This window comes from Aethalodelphis obliquidens, unplaced genomic scaffold (genome assembly GCF_003676395.1).
Source record: "Aethalodelphis obliquidens isolate GAN/ISIS:26980383/991018 unplaced genomic scaffold, ASM367639v1 scaffold10, whole genome shotgun sequence".
NCBI lineage: Eukaryota > Metazoa > Chordata > Mammalia > Artiodactyla > Delphinidae > Aethalodelphis > Aethalodelphis obliquidens.
Genome location: NW_020837954.1, coordinates 36,359,149 through 36,374,314, shown reverse-complemented (window position 1 = coordinate 36,374,314; position 15,166 = coordinate 36,359,149). Strand labels below are relative to the sequence as shown.

General features: G+C 36.8%; 1 protein-coding gene across 2 annotated transcripts in view; it reads left to right on the top strand.

The window, feature by feature from the left end:
- Positions 1–15,166, top strand: part of KCNH5 (potassium voltage-gated channel subfamily H member 5) — a 326,164-nt gene that overhangs the window by 257,551 nt on the left and 53,447 nt on the right. For both annotated transcript variants that reach the window (XM_027111440.1, XM_027111441.1), the window contains exon 9: positions 6,013–6,265. In XM_027111440.1, the coding sequence (XP_026967241.1) occupies positions 6,013–6,265 (253 nt within the window). The remainder of the gene's footprint in view (positions 1–6,012; positions 6,266–15,166) is intronic.

Below are 15,166 nucleotides of genomic sequence, written 5' to 3'. Positions count from 1 at the left end.
TTTTATTGGAATATAGTTTGCTTTACAATGTTGTGTTAGTTTTTGCTGTACAGCAAAGTGAATCAGTTATACATACACATATATCTACTCTTTTTAGATTATTTTCCCATATAGGTCATTACAGAGTATTGAGTAGAGTTCCCTGTGCTATACAGTAGGTTCTTATTAGTTACCTATTTTATATATAGTAGAGTATATATGTCAATCCTAATATCCCAATTTATCCCTCCTTCCCCCCACCTTCCCCCCACCTTCCCCCCTTGGTACCATAAGTTTGTTTTCTACATCTGTGACTTGATTTCTGTTTTGTAAATAGGTTCGTTTGTACCATTTTTTTAGATTCCACATATAAGCAATATCATATGATGCTTGTCTTTCTCCGTCTGACTTACTTCACTCAGTATGACAATCTCTAGGTCCATCCACGTTGCTGCAAATGGCATTTTGTTCTTTTTTATGGCTGAGTAATATTCCATTTTGGGGTGTGTGTGTGTGTGTGTGTGTGTGTGTGTATACACACACACACACACACACACAGATCTTCTTTATCCCTTCCTCTGTCAATGGAAGGGAAGAAAAAAGACCTACAAAAACCCAAACAATTAAGAAAATGGCAATAGGCACACATATATCAATAATTACCTTAAATGTAAATGGATTAAATGCTCCAACCAAAAGACACAGACTGGCTGAGTTGATACAAAAACAAGACCTGTATATATGCTGTCTCCAAGAGACCCACTTCAGACCTAGGGACACATACCGACTGAATGTGAGGGGATGGAAAAAGCTATTCCATGCAAATGGAAATCAAAAGAAAGCTGGAGTAGCAATTCTCATATCAGACAAAATAAACTTTAAAGACTATTACAGGAGACAAAGAAGGACACTACATGATGATCAAGCAATCAATCCAAGAAGAAGATATAACAATTGTAAATATTTATGCACCCAGCATAGGAGCACCTCAATATATAAGGCAAATGCTAACAGCCATAAAAGGGGAAATTGACAGTAACACAATAAAGAGTGTGGGACTTTAAAACCCACTTAGACCAATGGGCAGATCATCCAGACAGGAAATTAATAGGGAAGCACAAGCCTTAAATGACACATTAGACCAGATAGACTTAATTGATATCTATAGGACATTCCATCTAAAAGCAGCAGAATACATTTTCTTCTCAAGTGCACAGGGAGCATTCACCAGGATAGATCACATCTTGGGCCACAAATCAAGCCTCGGTAAATTTAAGAAAATTGAAATCATATCAAGCATCTTTTCTGACCACAAAACTATGAGATTAGAAATCAGTTACAGGAAGAAAAAAACTGTGAAAAACACAAACACATGGAGGCTAAACAGTATGTTACTAAACAACCAATGGATCACTGAAGAAATCAAAACGAAATCAAAAAACACCTAGAGACAAGCAACAATGAGAACATGACAATCCAAAACCTGTGGGACGCAGCAAAAGCAGCTCTAAGAGGGAAGTTTATAGCAGTACAATCTTACCTCAGGAAACAGGAAAAATCTCAAATAAACAACCTTACATCTAAAGCAACTGGGAAAAGAAGAACAAACAAAACCTAAATTTAGTAGATGGAAAGAAATAATAAAGATTAGAGCAGAAATAAATGAAATAGAGACAAAGAAAGCAGTAGCAAAGATCAATGAAACTAAAAGCTGGTTCTTTGAGAAAATAAGCAAAATCGATAAACCTTTAGCCATATGCCTCAAGAAAAAAAGGGAGAGGACTCAAATCAGTAAAATCAGAAATGAAAAGGGAGAAGTTACAACTGACACCACAGAAATATAAAGGATCATAAGAGACTACTACAAACAACTGTATTCCAATAAAATGGACAACCTAGAGTAAATGCACAAATTCTTAGAAAGGTACAACCTTCCAAGACTGAACCAGGAAGAAAAAGAAAATATGAACAGACCAATCACAAGTACTGAAATTGAAACTGTGATTTAAAAATTCCAACAGGACTTCCCTGGTGGCGTAGTGGTTGAGAGTCTGCCTGCCGATGCAGGGAACACAGGTTCGTGCCCCGGTCCGGGAAGATCCCACGTGCCGCGGAGCGGCTGGGCCCATGAGCCATGGCCGCTGAGCCTGTGCATCTGGAGCCTGTGCTCCGCAACGGGAAAGGCCATGACAGTGAGAGGCCCTGCGTACCGCAAAAAAAAAAAAAAAAAAAAAAAAAATTCCAACAAACAAAAGTCCAGGACTACATGGCTTCACAGCTAATTCTATCAAACATTTAGAGAAGAGTTAACACCTATCCTTCTGAAATTCTTCCAAAAAATTTCAGAGGAAGGAACACTCCCAAGCTCATTCTATGAAACCAGACAAAGATCTCACAAAAAAAGAAAATTATAGGACAATATCACTGATGAACATAGACACAAAAATTCTCAACAAAATATTAGCAAACCGAATCCAACAACACATTAAAAGGATCATACACCATGATCAAGTGGGATTCATCCCAGGGATGCAGTGATTCTCAATATATGTAAATCAATCAGTGTGATACACTACATTAACTGAAAAATAAAGACCATATGATCATCTCAGTAGATGCAGAAAAAGCTTTTGACAAAATTCAACACCCATTTATGATAAAAACACTCCAGAAAGTGGGCATAGAGGGAACCTACCTCAACATAATAAAGGTCATATACAACAACCCACAGCAAACATCATTCTCAATGGTGAAAAACTGAAAGCATTTCCTCTAAGATCAGGATCTAGTGTCAGTGTTGAGGTTAGATCTTTGGAGCCTAAGGGGTATCTATTATGATACCTCTTGATCTTGGGTTTAATGAAACTGGCATCATAAATACGCAAAAATTTTTCTTTTTCAGACCATGGCATTCTTCCTTTTTTTCACACTTGGCTTGCAGAATTCTAAAAACGACCCCTTATATACAGCCATAGCTCTTCCAAAGAGAAAACTTATTGTCTTAATTAAGAGTCTACTTTGATTTATTTCTATCCTGACATGATGAGGGGATAAATAATCAACTTGGGAGTCAAATAAAAGAGGTCACTTTTAACTGAATATGTTCTACTGAAATTCAATTTCATTTGTTTATAACTATGAGCTATCCAATGGGGAATATACCAGCGAGAGGTTGGATATGACATTCAATGCAGAGTACGTTGAAACTGGGACCAATGGACCAGGTGTGAGAGTCATCTTGCATGATAACTTTATTCTATCACTTAAAACTAAATTTTGCCTTGCTTAAGACACTTATTAGGGCTTTCATTTACAGAAAGAATAACACTATACTCATATTTTGATGACAGACACATCGTGATAGAGCACATGCTCTATATACGGATTGGGAAGGAGCTTGCCACTAGGGGTGACTTTGGTCTATTTAACATTTAGTTTTAATTTGTCACTCTATGACGTCTGGACTTTAGTATATACCTTGAATCAAAATAATGAGGCAATGTCTTAAGGAAAGTGAAAAAAAACGGAAAGATGCACTTAAAATGCAATAAAAATCCTCTTTTGATATGCCACTAAACAGAATATTGCTAACACTGGAAGATTTCATTTGCAGCATGAATCTTGAAAGAAATAATTAAAAGGGCATAAAATGACTATTACCAAAATGAATCGAAAACAATGAAAATTCTGTAATGTAAATGGGATAGAAATAGATTGATCCGTTTTCCCATTAAGCTATTCAGTGCAATGTTTATGCGTGTGTGTATGTATTTTAAAATTGCTTTTATGTTTTTTGCTTTCTAGCACCAGTTTCATTTTCAACTTGAGGAAAATATAATATTAACATTAGTTAAAGCTTAAAATGTATTCAGGCTCATGCTGAAATACTTTCTTAATTCTGCTTGGAACCTCATCAAACAACCAGGAAACAGAATTCAGGCAGGAGTGGAAAATGAAATAAAAAGAGCAAACTGCTTTTTTAGAGAACTAAAAAAACCAGTAAATTTTGTAGGAATACTCATGTTCAGTAGGGAAGATAAAAACTAGCCTTTCTTTAACTTTTGCCATGTGCAAGACTAAATTGGGCTAACTCAAGTTCTTTCATTTAATTCCTACAATGAACCTATGAAATAAACACTATCATCCCATTTCGCAGATGGGGTTTAGAGTCGTTAAATAACTTGCGTTAGGTTACAGAGGCAATAAGTGGTAGATTTGCACCCAGACCCATGTCCTCTTGAGGTTGATCTTTTATGGTACCTCTAAGTCATAAGTAATGACTTCTAGGCAGCATATGCTTCCATGTCACCTTGGCCATGCCCCTGTCATAGCACTTTTCTCACTGTATTATAGTTGTCTCTTTACATGCCTACCTCCCCCTACTTCATGCCTACCTGCCCCTACTTCATGGTTACCTCCCCCAAAGCAAAGAGCATCTTATTTATCTTTCTAGTTCCAGGAATTTAATGCAGTGGCACGCCCCATAGTAGAAGCCCAATAAGTGCTTATTGAATGACTAATATTGTCAGAAGTCACTAAAAGTTAATATAGTAAAAAAAATTATATTATTATGGAAAATAACTGATGTGGAAAGTGCCAATTGCTTCTATATCCCTGTTAGGTGTTCCTTTCCTTAAAGATGAACTCTTTCAGAAAGATAGGTGAGCTGATTGTACTGCATATAGGAATTCAAAGGAGTAAGAAAAAAATCCACAAAGATGCTTAAGTGATGTGAGATAGTATCACAGTACTAGGAGAGGTTAAGGGGAGGGATATTGAAATCATTTAATGAACGGTCTTTACATTTATCATGGGCTTGTCTTCTACACATGGAAGCAACCAGCTTTTCATTTCAAACAGAAATTTCCTTTTCATTGATAGTGAACCCCTAATAAAAGGAAAGTCAGGGGATATTCCAAGCCTTAGGTAATTTTTTAAAGCTTAAAATGCAATTAGTACAGGGAAGAAAACCATTTTATATGAAAACATTATTCAATATAACTTAATGAGGAAAAATCAACTTAGACTTCAGCTTGAGGGATTCTAATTCTATCAAAGAAAAACATTTCTGATTATAAGGAATAGTTTACCAAGGGAGTTGGGAGAGGATTCTATGTGAATTTGCACATGCATCTTTAAATTGGGCAGTCCTGACTTCTATAATCATATCTTGCTTGATGATGCTCTGATGGTAATGTGAGGATAATGTCCATTTTAATCTGGGTCTTTAATCGCCCTGTCTGAAAGCTACAGGGAATAAAAGTTCTGTACCCCTATCTCTCTAAGCATGTTTCTGCCATTTGTTCCCTCTTCTAAAGGATACTTAGAGCTTATTCTGCTGTTGCTTTCAGCAGTCTTTAGGAGTCAAAGACCCGAATGAGCAAGGGCTGCCATGCAACATGATGGGCCCACCTTGCCGTCATTGACATTGCCAGTTGCCTAAGCCCTACAGAAGGCTGGTGAATATTCTTTCCACTCCCTGAGCATGAATTCATTAGTAAAATGAAAATACGTATTTCAGAGTGAAGAAAACACATTGAGAGTGGAGTTATATCAGCCATGGCAAATTGCATGCCATGTTGCAAGGGTGCTTTTGTTGTCTTATAACTGGTTAATACGAATCCATCTCCAATGTGTAGTAAAAGTCCATTATCCTGAATTTTTATTTAGTTATGAAAAAATTCTAAAATAGCAACGAGACTAAAATGAATGTTAATGACCTATCTTAGTTGGCATTTTGATGACATTACATTAAATATTTTTCTGAGACACTTCCTGGCCATTTTAAGACTCTGTTGTCTCTATGGTGAGATCCATACCCCCTCAGAGCTTTAGTACATGGTGCTGTATTGTAATAGCCCCTATGCTCATCAGCCCATGGATTTTTATATCTTTCAGAGCAGAGCTGTGTCTTGTTACCGTTTTCCTCAATACACTGTTTTGCAGACTGTGTCATAGTCAATAAGTATGTTAGATTTCTGAAATAGTCCCTCTCTATTTTCTTCTCACTTATGCATCTCTCACTTTCTTCAGGTCCTCTCCATCTGTCCCAAGGACATGAGAGCTGATATCTGTGTTCATCTAAACCGGAAGGTTTTTAATGAGCATCCTGCTTTTCGATTGGCCAGCGACGGGTGTCTGCGCGCCTTGGCGGTAGAGTTTCAGACTATTCACTGTGCTCCTGGGGACCTCATTTACCATGCTGGAGAAAGTGTGGATGCCCTCTGCTTTGTGGTGTCAGGATCCTTGGAAGTCATCCAGGATGATGAGGTGGTGGCTATTTTAGGTACTGTGAACTTTCCTAACGTAGTAGCAAACGTGTAACCATTTTAGAGATTTTACTTCTCAGGTTCCTTAAGAGAAATTTCCTTTGCTTGGTGACTTTGGAAATGGGGTCACTAATGAGATGATGAATCTCAGTGGAAACTAGTAATTCCGTTTCAGCAGAGAACATCAGTATTGGTCATAGCTTAATGGGCTGCATGAGGGTTTGATTAAACTTTCTTTGGCAACATAGGACAGTGCCTTTTAGACTGGAGGTGATCGCAGCCTAAAGTGGCTGTATCTTCATGTTGGTAAGTGTGAAAATGGCTTGTGAAATGATTGTCAGTTTAGTAACCTGAGTGTTAGTCTCAGAGGGACAATAGAACCCGTGTAGTTCGACATTTCCTTTTAGAGATGTATAAATTGAGGCCCAGAAAACTTTAGTGACGGGCCCAGCTAATTAGTAAATGAGTTAGGACTTGAGTACAGATCATCTTACTCTAAACCTCTGCTCTTCCTCACAGTGGACCTAAGTAGTGAGCTGAAAGTGATGAGGAGGTACATGAATTTGACCCATTATATTGGAATAATCACAATGCAAGTAAACTTAGGTTTTTAAAGCTGGTTTTATCCATCTACATTTATGAATCAGTGAAGTTATTCAGCTAATAATAAATTTGTTCTAAAATTCAGAGACCTGGTAGATAGTTGCACTGATGACAAAAGGCAGTGACAGAACATGTGAGTGACAAAATTTTTAAAAATTACATGTTTGGAGACAGTGTAACCCATTTTACATTTTATCTTGGTAAAAAAATTGCTAAATGATATTTTAGGTCATTTTCTGCTCAAATATCTGCAGCATGAAGTCCACATAGATAAAAAAAGGAAGCAATAAAGAGGTCAGAGGAGAATCATTTCTTGTGTTTTTTCAAGTAAAATAAGTTAGAATTGCAGGATGTCAACTCCCTTTTGATCACATTTTTCATGGCTTGTATCTCATGAAAAATGAGCTCAATTTTAAACTATGGGATTTTTTAGCTACTGAGGTCAACCTACCATAGCTTAAATGCCACTTATTCTTGTAAGTAAAGACTGACTGATGTATTTTAGAAACTGCAAAAGCAAAATCCAGCCCCAAAATAAAGGACTGATTTAAAAAAACACAATTACTTGAAAAAGACAGAATTGAGAATTGAGAAACAATGACTCTTCATAGGAAAATAAAGTAAAATTTTTATTGTTCAGTAAAATTTGTACGGGTTACAGAAAATGATTCAGTGTTGCAAATGACTGAACACTATTGTTTGTAACCCTTTTCTTAACTGTTGAGAAATAATATTTATGCATAAATTTCTTTTAGAAACTTTTTATTTTTGATTTTTTTTTTGCAAGAACAATGCATACAGTACTTAGAGTCAGCACTCTGGGTGTGTCTAATGCTGCTTAGTGCTCGTTCTGCTTTGTTTCTTGGAGTATAAAGGAGTTACATAATCCTTCATTAAAAACTGTACATTTTGCCAGAACAATCCTTTGTGGTAAAATGGAGTATATACACACTACAACCGTTCTTGTTTGCTTAAAGAAGAGGATAAAACACAAGCCCAAAACAGGTGTATTTTTTCCTGCATGTTCATGTCAATGGTGGGTGGGAGAACAGACATAAAATATATTACACTAAAGTGAGTACCGTCATGATAAATTACCTTGGCTGTGCACTCATTGTCATTTGCTTCGCCCCATTTTCTTCATTATAGCTTTACCTTGGTAGATTCTTTTCTAAAAAGATGGATGGAGAAAGCCCTGAGTGTAGTACCTTTGGGCTGGATCTGCTAAGCTGGAATCATTTGCTCAGTGAGACAGACAAAATGCATTTTCTTTTCATTTTAAAATAAAATGGTAGCTGGTTTTGCCCAATGACACAGTAAAAATGAACACAGGGCCCCTGGGTATTGGCCCAGTCTCATCATATATCTGTCATATTTTATTTCTTTGAATGCATGCTTTTTGTTTATCCTCCTCAAAAATCTTGAGATTTCAGAGACTTTTCATCTCCTGGTTTAAGGAGTCAAATTACATATATACATCTCTGGCAATCTTTCTTTATCGTGTGGGCCTCTAACAAAGATTAGTTCAGCCAAAAGGCAGTCAGAAGGTTTTTATTTTAAAAAAAAAATTTTGATCTGTAAGTGATCTCCCAAAGAGGAGGTAAGTGGATGGTGGTGAGGCATGGGCTCAAAGGGTCACATAGGTGCCATGGTGCTGGGCAAAGACACTGTCCTCATGGAGTCTGTGATTTGGGTCATTGGTGACGAGATAGTCATGGAGACAAGCTTTGGGAACTCTGCCTTGGTGTTGCACCTTCCGCTAATCTGGCTTTATAGGAAGGCAATCTGAGGAGACTGTGGACTAGAAGTATGGACTCATGGTGACTTTCTGCAGGAGATGGAGTGTGATGTCATACACGAGAGACGACTGCACCACACGCAGTGGTGTGTCTGCCATGGTCTAGATACACCCTTGTGCTCATATGGTTTACAGGTTCCACTCATGAGGCAGCTGAAGTCTGGTGCCTCCTGCCACCTGTGCTTCACCTGAGGGGCATGGAACCTGCCAGAAGGGCCTTCCTTAACGAACCAGCTTCTTGACTTGTAGATCAGTTGTCACACCAGCTCTGTTGTGTGACTTCTCAGTGTGGTTTCCATTGGGGACACATGTTTTCAGATTTTTCTAAATCAAAAATACTTTCTTTTACAATTAAAAAGGTTTTTTGTTTTTTTGTTTAACACTTAAGATGCTCTAGGAAAGGGAGAGGGGAAAAGAGTAACTCATCAGCATCACTTCTGACACTTTGTGACTGTTCATTCTTTTTCTACTATTTTTTCTTCTTACTTTCTCATTTTTTGCTAGCCTAATTACAAACTTAATGAAAAGTTGCAAAAATTATCAGCATGTGAAGTTTGACATATAGCCTTAGGTTTTCTACCTTACTGAGTAAGTTGATTAGGTCTTCAATATCTTTACTTATTTTTTTTTCCTTTTGATCTATTTTTGGACTGAGGGTGGCATGGTAAAGTATTTTATTATTAAGGTGTTTTGTCTATGTCTCTTTGTATCTCCTGTAGTTTGTGCCTTATAGCAGTTGTTGCTGTGTTATTTGGTGTACAAATATTCATAACTATTATATCTTCATTTTGAATTGTGTCTTTTAGCATTGAAATGTGTCCTTTTTCATCATGACCCTTATAAGGGTCAGACAGAAACAGCATCCTCTCCCCCATCTCAGTATACCTCAAAAAAATGAGAATTTGTTTTAAATTGGTCTGATAAAATAGGCCTTGCTCTCTCTTACACTGATTTATTTGCCAGTTGAAAGGTAGAAAACTGAAGTCATTTTAAACTTAATTAAAAATCTCTAACTCCAAAAACCAGGTGCAGTGCATTCTTTTGGATCCTTGCCTCTGAACAGTCTCTTGGTAGGTACCTAATTCTTTAGTGTGTCAGAAGTGTTAAGGTGTTTAATGAATAAGTTCTGAAGCAGAACTAATTAATGGAAAGATAAAAAATGTAGTCAATAAATACCTTTTTTAACACTGAGAGGTGGCTTCAAGTTGTTTTCTAAATAGGGCATAGGAAGATAATTGCAGTTCATGTCTTTTTCTAATGTGAAGTTCTTTCAGTTCTTACACCTCCACCTTCTTCTTCTTTTGACCTTCCCACTTTTTATGAAACACAGAGAATTCCAAACTAAGTTCATGATGCATACATACTATTTTATATGCTTTAATATCGTCTTGCTTTTTAGTTTTTACCCTATAATTACTTAATGTGAACAGAGTTATTGGTATGCCTGAAAGAGCCAGGTTACTTTTAGGTGTCTTGACAAAGTATATTGTACCTTATAGAGACTCTAAAAATGGCATTTCCCCACTAACTTTAGACCCAACTCCTAAGATATTTGTTTTGCTGCATTCACATTTTGTCTTTTCTCTTCTGTGTTCAGAATATACACTTTACTTAAGAGAATAAAATATAAACAGAATAAAATACTTTCTTTTCTGTGATTATTAGAATCATATAGTTGGAATTATTAATATAACACAATCTGTATCTGAGTCTTTTAATTGTAACTTTAAATTCCCAAGAGAACTATGATTGTTTATGTAGAGTTTGGATGGAAGGGTTAGATGGTCCTATCAAGTTGGGGGAAGAGGGCATAAGTGAGGAAGGGAAAGACGGAATTAAATGAACTTAATGTAAAAAGGGTAATTTCTAGAACCTGGGTTAAGATTCCATTTTAATTAGGATCAGTTATTTAGAATCAGTTCATCTCTTATAAACATTTGTGCATTATCAAAGAAAACATAAATTATAGTTATCAAAATTCAAAATCTTCTTATTTTTATTCCCAAAGGAAAAAATCTGAGATGTGAAAGAATAATATTCTGCTGTTTTGAGAATTTGTGAAAATGTGACTTTTGTGTTGTGGTTAAGATTTCTTCCCATATACTTGTTATTAACAGTCCAGTGCTTCACACTTTAAAGTCTTAAAAGGGCTATCCCCAAGCCCCAGAAAATTATTTTCTTTTGCATCCACATTTCTGTGTTTTGAGATGCTGTACTATGAACCAGGTAGGTTTGCTTTACGTATCATGATGATGATGAACTTAGTTAATTTAGACATTTTTATAATAGGCAAACCAGTTATTTGCTTTAAAAAATTGCATGCTTGTCTTGTTTTAAACTTTCTAAGTAGTGATTAAAACATTTATCTATGGTTTAAATTATGCACTTCAGAGTTCCTCAGCATGTAGATTTTTGGATAAAATATAGTCTTTACAATCTGGTAGTTTAGACTTAGCTTCAAACCCTCTCGCTACTATCCATTAAAACCAGGTCTTAGGCTTCCCTGGTGGCGCGGCGGTTGAGAGTCTGCCTGCCGATGCAGGGGACACGGGTTCGTGCCCCGGTCCGGGAAGACCCCACATGCCGCGGAGTGGCTGGGCCCGTGAGCCATGGCCGCTGAGCCTGTGCGTCCGGAGCCTGTGCTCCGCAATGGGAGAGGCCACAACAGTGAGGCCCGCGTACCGTAAAAAAAAAAAACCAAAAAAAACCCACCAAGTCTTGTTCATTCTATCTCCTTGGTGTCTCTTTAACCTATCCTTAATGTCCCTTCCCATGACCACTGCTCATAAAATTTTGGTTCTGGGTTGTGGCTGCCATCTGAAAAGTCTATCTACTCTCAGTCTGTTATCAACTTCAACCTCCAAATCTATGTTATACTACCACCCCAATAATTTTTCTAAAATATAAAATATCTTGTTAGTCTCCTTGTTAGGATTGTCATTTTAGCACTTTGGGGATAAAATGTTAGCTCTTAGCATGGCCTATGAAGCCATTTAGGTCTTGGTCTTTGCCCTCCTTTCCAGCCTGATCTGTGCCATTCCCTATTCCTACTCTAGTTTCACTATATTGAATTGCAGGAAGTTTCCTAAGCACCAAGTTCTCATATTGGCAAGCTATTGCATATACTGCTTCCTTTGTTTAGAACATTTTTTCTCCTCTTTTTAATTGTCTCTTGCTTCTTCATCTTCTTTTACTCTTTCCCTTCTTGCCCTAGTCTGGATCAGACGCCTCTGTTCTGGGCTTCTGCTTCATGCCTACACAGGGTTCTTAGTCTATCCTTTACTTGTTTATACTCCTACTGCGTTGTGAGTACTTGAAATGTCTTGCTTATTTTTGTCTCTCTGTCATCTGTGATAGGACCTCTTAAATAGGTTCTCAGTAAAGGTTCAGTGAGCCAAATTAGCCAGCACTTTGTTTTGCCATTAAGCAGTTTTTATAATTGTTTTAGTTCTGGGTACCTACAAAAAATGTGCTGTATTCTATTGCCATTTTCTTTATGTTTTATCTTGAGATACTGACTACCCTCTGTTTCTCTCTCATCTATATGATTTTAGTGAAATGCATTTCCCTAAGACTCTTGCTTTAGCATAGATCTAGTATGGACTGAGAAAGTATTTTCCTACTGTTAGTTAGGAAGTTTGAACAAGGAGAATAAGAAGAGATAAATGTTAAATATCTCAGGCCACTAACAACTCTTTAACAAAACACTCCTTCCTTGTTCTCCATCAGGAACTCCCAGTAGCAAGAAAGAATCTCACTTGTACCCTGGTCATTGACCATGGTAGAAAAACTTTATATCTGTGGAAGGGGATTTGGCTTTAATTCCTAAAAGTGACATTACTTGTGACATCAACTGGAATGAATAGGTCTACAAATTAGAATTGATTTTACTAGAAAATTAACATTTAAGAGTTAAAAGGGGCTTATGGAAAGAAAAATCATATGTGTAGTTAGTAACTGAGCTTGCCTATACTTAAGTAAAATTTAAACTCTATAGTAATGTTTTGATTTTAAGATTCCCTATCAAAATATTTAAAGTATATTTTTGAGAAATGAAATCCAGACCCTTTTGAAAGTCTGATTTAAATACCAATAGTTGTTAAATACTCATTATCTTATAAGCATTATTACATCAAATTCTCTAATTTACTCTGTGAAAAAAGTACTTGCTGTAGTCATCTTACAGATGAAAAAACCAAGGCTCTGCAGTATCAGGTGATTTGCCCTAGGTCACAGCTAGAAAATAAGTGGTGGGTATAGGATTTGAACCCAGACTTATCTGACTCAATGTCCATTCTCTTAACCATCACATTACAAATGTGATGCTTTCTTTAACAGGAAGTTTAAAATTATACAACTAGTTGGTTTAATCTTGACAGAAAATGGAGGGCCTATGTTAACTTTACCCATTTGTTTCCTTTTATTAAAAACAATTTTTTTTCTAACAACACTAAGTACCACACCAGTGTATGTTCCAAAAAACCAAACATGACCCAAGTATAAGATGGTTAATCAGCTACTAAATATCTACAAATATGGTCCTCCTCCAAGTGACTAGTTTACACCAGGCAGGTGTTTAGGACTGGGGAGAACTGGCTCAGAGTGTGACTCTCATGAGCCCTCAGAACACAAGATGAGGATCTTAAGTTCTGCTTATGGGTCTTTCATCTGGGTATTGGAAGAGTTCAGGGTCCATCTAGTTGGTAGGTATTAAAGTGGAAATGAAACTTTTAAGAATGCTCCAGGATTGCAAGAATGGCCACAAACCTTTGCAGTTCCTTCCACGAAGAGGTGGAGTCTCTTTCTCCACTCATTGAGTTTGTACTGGCCTTGTGACTTGTCTCAGTTCTTAGGCTGAATCCTCTGCTCTTCCCTTAAATGCTGACAGTCTCTGGACAGAGCAGGGATGCTTGGCCTGCTTTTCTCATTGCTCTTTTTTTTCCCCTGGGGTCATGGCATCCACGTACAGAAAGCTTCATCCTCATTTTTCCAGATTTCTTATATCTACCTACATATCAGTGTCTTGCTCCCGCTCTCCTTCTCTACCCTGCCTTCCCCTAGTCAAGCCCATTATTTCATATTTTCTCAAAAATTCTTTTGTCTTTAAGGAATTGAAAACTTAACTAATTACAGGTTTAATAAGTTGGTTTCGTTTTGTCACTAAGAAGATGAAAGCTAGTCAGTTGTAGGTGTTGGTTTACTTAATTGGTGAATGCCATTGAGCATTCAGTCTTCCTTTTGGTGTGCGGAGGGGGAGGTGTTATTGGTGAGTACATGCACATCAAAATTACTTGAATTTTTAAATTTGCAAACTAAAAAACAGATTCAGAAAAATCCCAATATAAACATATAACCTAATGAAACTTTATAATCAAAGATCCTGTAACCATTTCACAAGTTAAGAAACAGAATTTTTACAACCCCTGCCCCCCTGGAGAAGTCCCACTGTGTGACCCATCCTAAACACCAAGTTTAATTTGCTTATTTCTAAATTTGATCTATCTTTTAAATATTTTTAAATCTACAGCTCCCCCCCATCCCTTTCTTTTCTTTATAATTCTTTGCTGTAGAGCCTGGGCCTTTTGTCCTGCAGAGTTCCCACAGTGTGGATTCTGCTGATTGCATGCTCACTGTAGTTCAACATGTTCCTCCATCCTCTATTTCCTGTCAGTTAGCAGCTGGATCCAGAGGCTTGATCAGACTCAGGTTCAATCCCTTTGCAAGACTCTAGGTGGGTGTGTTCTTTCATCAGATGACGTGTGATTATCTAGTTGCATTTTTTGATGGTGTGAACAACTGTTGATACTCAATGCCTAGATCCATTAATTCACTGGGAGTTGCAAAATGAAGATGTTCTAATTTTATATTTTTGTTTGTTAGTTGGAATGCTTTTATAGAGAGAGACTTCCTCTCAACTACTATTTGGTTATTCAGTATGAAGTTCACATAGGAATGGCCACATATGTGCTTGATACTTCTCCATTATTTACCAACTTTTAAGATAACTAATTGGTTTCTTATCCTCTGAGGGTACCTAGATAGTTTCTTAAAAATATCCTTATGTACTAATGAATTTAAACAAATGGTGAATTTCAGTGCTTTGCAGTTTTGACCATTATTGAAGTGCAAATTGTCCTATCTTTGGCAAGTAAGAGCCTTTTCAAGTTGGCTCCTGTGTCTTTTTGATACAACAGTCTTTCTTTGCTATGTAATATGACCAGATCCTCATCTTGTATAATTCTGCCCCACACCTGGAATCAGCCATTAGTCATATCTCCAAGAAGCTTGAATTTGTTTTTGTGAAAAATATTTCACAATCTTGGTCCTACAGATATTCACTGCTACTGAGTTGGTCATTGTCTCTTGGTCCATTTAATAAATAAAATGAGGAGAAAAATATTTGTGTGTGTGTGTGTAGTATGTGTATATATATATATATATATATGTATATATGCACACACATATATAAATAAAATTTCTCATGAGTTCATACAATATATACAATAGGGCTTTATCT